The following is a 6,625-nucleotide window of genomic DNA, read 5'->3' as shown; positions in this document are numbered from 1 at the left end:
TCAAGAGTGCTTTTTAATGACATTTTAGAACCGTCAAGAATTTTGTTATTTATGACATTTGCAAACCATCAAGAAATATATTGTTAATGACATTTGAAAACCGTCAAGCAACTTTTCATTTTTTTAATTGTAATTTATTTTATATTATTCTTCCAGTATTATGCTCCATTGGTCCAAAAATTCAACTACATATAAACGACAAATATACATCAAATGGCAACTAAACATCATCCATTCAATATCATTTCCAAAACTTTGCATCATATTCATATATCATTTACAAAACCAATATATATATATATATATATATATATATATATATAAACAATTTCAACAGATTTCCAAGAATTGAACTAAACATCATCTATTTAACTAACCTAGCCCAAAAGTATATCATCCCCAATCCATAAACTTTCATAATGGCAACCCCCTACATATATGAACAGTTCACCTATCAACAATTCACCTAAACTCTAATCCTCTACAAAGTCTCAAAAGTATATCAATTAACCTCTACCCTCCATATGAACATTTCAAAAAATCAGCCACAAAAAATAAAGTTAATTTCCTTTTGCAGAGATGACGTCATAAGTCCTAGATCACATGTACGAACCCAAAAACTCTACCAACTCAACCCGCACCTCATCTAACTCGGCTTGTGAGTATGATTTTCGTGTATCAATCTGTAGACATGCAAAATAAATGAATTAGTATTCATAAAAATTATTATACGTACAAAAGAAATAGTTTGATATATAACATACCGAATCCGAGATGACAATGCTTCCCCTATTTACAATTTCTCTCATATACTTCATGACATAGTATCCACACGTAGTGCTCCCGACTTGTAGTGGACACTATAAAAACAATAAATTAGAATAACGGACTAGTCTTAATTGCTAGTTATCTACAAAATACAATTGAATTTAAATATTTATACTTGCCTTTACTGTTCGCCATAAAGTTTGTTTCCTGCTTTTATTAATGTTCTTTTGCGAGTGAAATATTGCTATTGCTCTGTTTTGCCAAGATAAGATTGCACATATCTTAGAATATTGTACATGCATTAGAATTAAGAGCACTACATGATATAAAAGATTAAACTTACGTGTCGGTTACATATCTTGTAGTTGCTTTTGATGTCGTCCTTAGCGAGTCAAGGTAAAACACTGTATCCTCATACGCATTTATAGTCTACTAACTTCCATGCTGGAGAGTCCGCGGGATGTCGTAACTTACCATCCTCAATTCTTTCACTAGCATGCCAAGTCAGGTTTTCAGCACATTCAATACTTCTAAATAGCCTTTTAAATCGTGGAATGGGTGGGAAGTACCATATCACTTTTGAGGGAATTTGCTTTCTCTCTTCATTTCTATCCTTAACGTTTTTCCACCTCGATTGACCACATTCAGGACATTCTGTTGCATTAGCAAATTCTTTCCTATAGAGACAACAATTATTAGGACATGCATGAATCTTTTCATATTCCATTCCTAATGCACCTAATGTTTTCTTTGCTTCGTACAATGAATTTGGGTGTTCATTGGTAGTTGGCAGAATTTCCCTCAAAGTTTTAAGTAATTCTGAAAAACTAATATCACTCCATCCATATCTGACTTTTAAATTATACAATTTAACTAGAGTAGACAACTTGGTGTACTTTTTACATCCTTCATACAATGGTTTTTCAGCATCAATAAGCAACTTCTCAAATCCATTTGGGTCTTTTGAATACTCCTCGTGAGCAACTTCAATCATTTCTTTTACACTTCCAACATCATTCTCTTCACATGTATGTGTGTCAAACTTTGAACATTCTCCATAGAAAGATGAGTTAGGAAGTTCTTCACCATGCCAAAACCAAATTTTATAACTTTCATCAATACCATTAACATATAAATGATCTCTAACATCCTTTCTACTATGCTTTTCACAATTCCCACATTTCAAACAAGGACAACGAATGTAAGAGGTACTTGTATTCAAAAATCCAAACTTGATGAAATTTTCCACGCCCAACTCATATTCTTTGGATAATCTACTTTTATGCATCCATGATTTATCCATAATTGTAAATCTATTGAAAAATAAAGTAAATTAAATTAGTTCAAAAAGTCTTGTTGAGATATATGAAAGAATACAAGAAATTCATAATATGAAAGAAATTCATATGAAAGAATACAAGAAATACAAGATTTTAGCAACTTCTACTAACAAAAAGAATACAAGTTACTATAGGCCATAACCAAATCTATAACATTAAAATCCAACAATCAAAATACAAAGGAATAAGAAACAAACATCAAGAAACTTCATATCCCCTCAATCTCATTGCCCAAGTCTATGGATGGTTGAATCAACTTAGAAAATTTTCTAATTATTATTGTTTAATTTTGAACCATACTTGTAAGTTATTTTATTATTGTCTAATTTTGAAGAAGGTTAGTGTACCTACAGAAATTAGGCCTATTGTTAAGGTAAAAAATGAAAAAGTTGAAGATGACATACTTTGTCAAAAACTATCTAATTTTATTGTAACATCTAATATTGAAATTCATGTTGATGTGGGTGAGTTAGAGAAAAAAGAGACCAAAACAAAAGCATATAGTTTGTTAAAAAAGAATCTTGCAAAAGCATGAGGATAGTTTATGGCCTAGAGATAAAAAGGAAAGAAAGGTCGAAAAGCAAAGGTCTATTGAGAGAATTAGTGAGGTTAAATCTATTTTGTATCCAAAACAAAATTTTTTGATCTTATATACAAAAAAAAACTTGTTTCCTAACGGGTGAGCTCATCCCATGTTTTTCTAAAGTTTCTTTTAAGTTCTTATAAGAGGCCAAGACACTCATAAAGATGCTTGATTTTAAGGTTGCTTTTAAGATCAACAATGTCACATGCCATATGTCTTTGAAGGCCAAATCAAAGATAAACAACTCATAAGTCGCCTCAAAATTAAACCATGGCAGTAAAGACACTTTTGGAAGAATCACTATGATAAAATGACAAAATGACTCAAATTTACTTTTTAGTAGCTGCCATTTCAATTTTAATTTTTATTTAGAAATATGTATTTTTATGTTCATTGTTCTGGGATTTGACTACTAATTGCATATTTTAACTATATTCTTTTTCATTGATCAGGCATTTCTGGCATATTATGTTATTAACGATTTGCATATGGCACAGTCGACCACAGCTTTGGTACACCATAACCTTCATGCCATCAAATTTCTTCTTAATAGTCTTGTACTTTCAATGTGAAATATGATACATTTTTTTGTTGATTGTTAGGCTCCTGCAATAATCTATGTCTTCAGCTTCATCATATCTGTGGTTCTCCAGGTCCCCTTTAGATACTAAGTCTAAATTATCGAATAAAGATTAGTTCCAGGTTCTATATCATCTTGATCATTTAAGTTCGTATTTTAGGAGGTTGTTTGGACCGGCCAACGCCTGAAGATATATTATTCTATGAACTATGAACTCAAAATTAAACCATGGCAGCAAAGTCACTTCAATTTTGAACTCAAACTCCGAAACCAAATAATAAACTATGATAAAATCACTTACGGCTGGGTAGTCGTCGATGAATGAGGTGATGCGGCGGTTGTCGTCAGGCGGTTGTCGTCGGAAGAGACGTGGCGGTTGTCACAGCCCGATTGACGGGATGAATGGCGCGAGGCGGTGGTCGTCGTCGAAGCGTGCCGCCGTCGAAGGTACTGTGTCGAAGCGGCAGCCATCGAAGGCTTTCTCGTGCAGCCGTCTGGTCGAAGCTCTACTTGTCGTCGAGCGTGCCGCCTTTCGAGATGAGGAAGAAGAAGACCGCCTCTAGGGTTTTTTTTAGATAAATAAATTTAATAATAATAATAAAATTTAAAAAATTTAAAAATAATATAAAATAATAATATATTTTTAAAAAAATAGGTTTTTTTTAAAACATTCTTGACATTTTTAAAACGTCAAGAAACATCAATAAATTTGAAAATGAAATTTTTTGACGTTTTAAAACGTCAAGAATTTATCGACATTTCTTGACAGTTTTAAAACGTCAAGGATAAATATATACATTTGACGTTTTAAAAAAACGTCAAGAATATCAAACTCATGATAATTCTTGACGTTTTAAAAATGTCAAAAATGTAAAATAAACAACTTGACGGTTCCAAAACGTCAAGGAAACATTGCATATTACTTGACGTTTCAAAACCGTCAAGAATTCTGTAAATTGCCTCCCCTCCGCCTTTTAATCAAAATTCTTGACGGTTTTTTCATTAAACCGCCCCTTTCTTGACGGTTTTTCAAGAAACCGTCAAGAAAAGAAAAAATCAACCGTCAAGAAAGGGTCTTTTTCTAGTAGTGTTCTTTCGCTCTCATTACTACTACAAAGTTTAACATTTTAGAACTAAAAAAAAGTAGGATACTCAAATTTCATATTCTCAACATTATTCAAAACAAATGGAGGAATAAGAAAAATTGGGATATTGAGCAGAAAGAAGGCAGATAGTTTATTCATACAAAAATAAATTGAATCAGCCTCTCTATATATATGTACAAAAATCTTATTATTTATCTTTTGTTACAAAAAAAGAAAAAAAGAAAAAAAAATCAGAATCAATATAAACTTGTAAAGATTCCACCGATAATCAATCAATTTCTCGAGGTTCATGAATCAATCGAAAATGGGGTCTCTAACAAATCATACGGAACCCAAAGTGCGTCCAATGGGCAGGGCCGGTTCGCGTCCAACCGAGCCCACGGTTTACCTTTCCCACTCCAATGCAGCAAACTGACCGGACCGGGATGCAGATCTCTGCACAGTCCTCTGATATTATCGCCGCCTAGCCCGTGCTGATTCCACCGATGCTCCACCGGAGCAATTCTCCCACCGAAAACCAACAAAAACGGCGGCAAAGATCCCAATTCGTAGATTCTCATCCTCTTTTGCAATTCCATCCATTCCTCAATCTTGGTCGTGTAATCCCCAGCTCGCCACCGGTCCAGATCGATCACCATGACCCCCGTGTTAAAGTAACACGCCTTCCGGTTCGCGAACGTTAAAGACAGGGACGGGTTAGACCAAAACGACGGCGTAAAGTAGGCAGTGAAATTAGCGTTGCAATACTCTGGCGCGGCGAGGACCGAGTCAGCACCGAGTGGGTGAGCGGAGAGTTTGGCAATGTCGTCGACGAGGATCAGGTCCGAGTCAAGGTAGACAACTCGGGCGACGCACGTGGGAAGGAGGTTGGCTAAGTAGCTACGTGCGTAGTTCAAAGGACAGTCCAACGCGGATCGGATTGAGGTAGAGATCAATCGCGAGACGGCTTCGTCATCGAAAGGGTAGAGTTGGAATTTCAGGTAAGGGAATGAGTGAGAAAGGGTGGTGCGTAGAAAGGACGAGTTGGCGGATGCGGAATAGACGAAGTGGAAAATTACGTTTTGAGGACACGAAGAGTGTTGAAGAACGGAAAGTACGGCGGCCATGGAGCCACGTATGTAAGCTGTGTCCAACGTCATGGCCACGTGGACGGCGCGATTGAAGCAGAGATGTTGGTCGTTCTCATCTGGGTCCTCGAGGTCGTCGGCGATGGAAGGGCAGTCTGGGGAATTATAAAATTGGGGGGCTTCTTTGAAAGTTGCGGCATTGGCGGCGACGGAGAGGAGGAGGAGAAGGAGGAGGAGGGGGGAGGGCATGGCGGTGGGAGGAAGGAGAAATTGGAGAAGATGGGAATGGGAAATGGGGATTTAAATGAGAGTGAAGATGGAGAGTGAAAGAGGAGATCTGTAGCTGTACCTTCAGACCGGAGTTTGATGCTTCAACACGCTTTTTTCTGCTTCTCTATTATTTTATTTTATTTCATTTGTTAAAATTGTAATATAACATTTTCGAATTTGTTTTTTTGTATGGGGAATAATTGGCTGATTTAGTCAAAGTCAACAATGTAAAGCTGAGAGTTTTTTTTTTTTTTTTTTTTTTTTTTTTTTAATTTCTTTTGGCAAAAATCAATTTGTTTGTCTTAATTTTATGTTTAATTTTTATTTGATTATTAAATTGTGTAACATTACAAATTTAGTTCTTACTTATCGGTTAGATTCTAGTTTAATATTTAGATTTCAAAATTGTATAATTTTATTATTTAAATTTGGGATTTGTTTCAATTTCTTCTATTCATCTCTAAATTTACATTTTAATTTTCAATTTCTATTGAATATTCTTGTTTAGTTTTCTAGTTTAAATGTATGGGTTAATTAATTCAAAACAATTATAATGGATTAAATTTTGCTGTTTCACATCACTATTAATATTTAATTTAAAATTTTACGTTATAATTATTTCATTATTAATTCATAAATATTAATAACATGACTGAATATAGTATTCAATATAAAATTGAGTCTAAAATATAAAAGTATTGAAAAATATGGGTCAAATTAAAACAAAACACAACTTTGGATAGTAAATTTGTAATATCTTAAAATTTATGAACTAAATTAAAATTTATTGACTAAATGTGTAATATTTTCACATTTGTAAATCAAAATGGAAACTAAATTTAAAGGCCAAACAAATATTTTTTTTTAATACGCATATTTCTTTAATCTTCCTTTTCATTATTATTTTATTG

General features: G+C 34.0%; 1 protein-coding gene and 1 long non-coding RNA gene across 2 annotated transcripts; both read right to left on the bottom strand.

Moving 5' to 3' along the window:
- Positions 1 to 336: 336 nt before the first annotated feature.
- On the bottom strand, positions 337 to 866 carry LOC127148848 (uncharacterized). The gene is made up of 2 exons (XR_007819982.1): positions 765 to 866; positions 337 to 683 (listed from the first exon to the last, which is right to left on the bottom strand). It is a non-coding gene; the product is annotated as an uncharacterized LOC127148848 (long non-coding RNA).
- Positions 867 to 4,483: 3,617 nt separating this feature from the next.
- On the bottom strand, positions 4,484 to 5,941 carry LOC103503979 (probable galacturonosyltransferase-like 1). Its single transcript, XM_008468400.3, has one exon. The coding sequence runs from the start codon at positions 5,691 to 5,693 to the stop codon at positions 4,665 to 4,667; it is 1,029 nt and encodes a 342-aa protein (XP_008466622.1). The 5' UTR covers positions 5,694 to 5,941; the 3' UTR covers positions 4,484 to 4,664.
- Between the last annotated feature and the right edge of the window lie 684 nt (positions 5,942 to 6,625).

This window comes from Cucumis melo, chromosome 4 (assembly GCF_025177605.1).
Source record: "Cucumis melo cultivar AY chromosome 4, USDA_Cmelo_AY_1.0, whole genome shotgun sequence".
Lineage (NCBI taxonomy): Eukaryota > Viridiplantae > Streptophyta > Magnoliopsida > Cucurbitales > Cucurbitaceae > Cucumis > Cucumis melo.
Note: the sequence above shows the minus strand (reverse complement) of the source record. Positions and strands in the feature narration are given on the sequence as shown.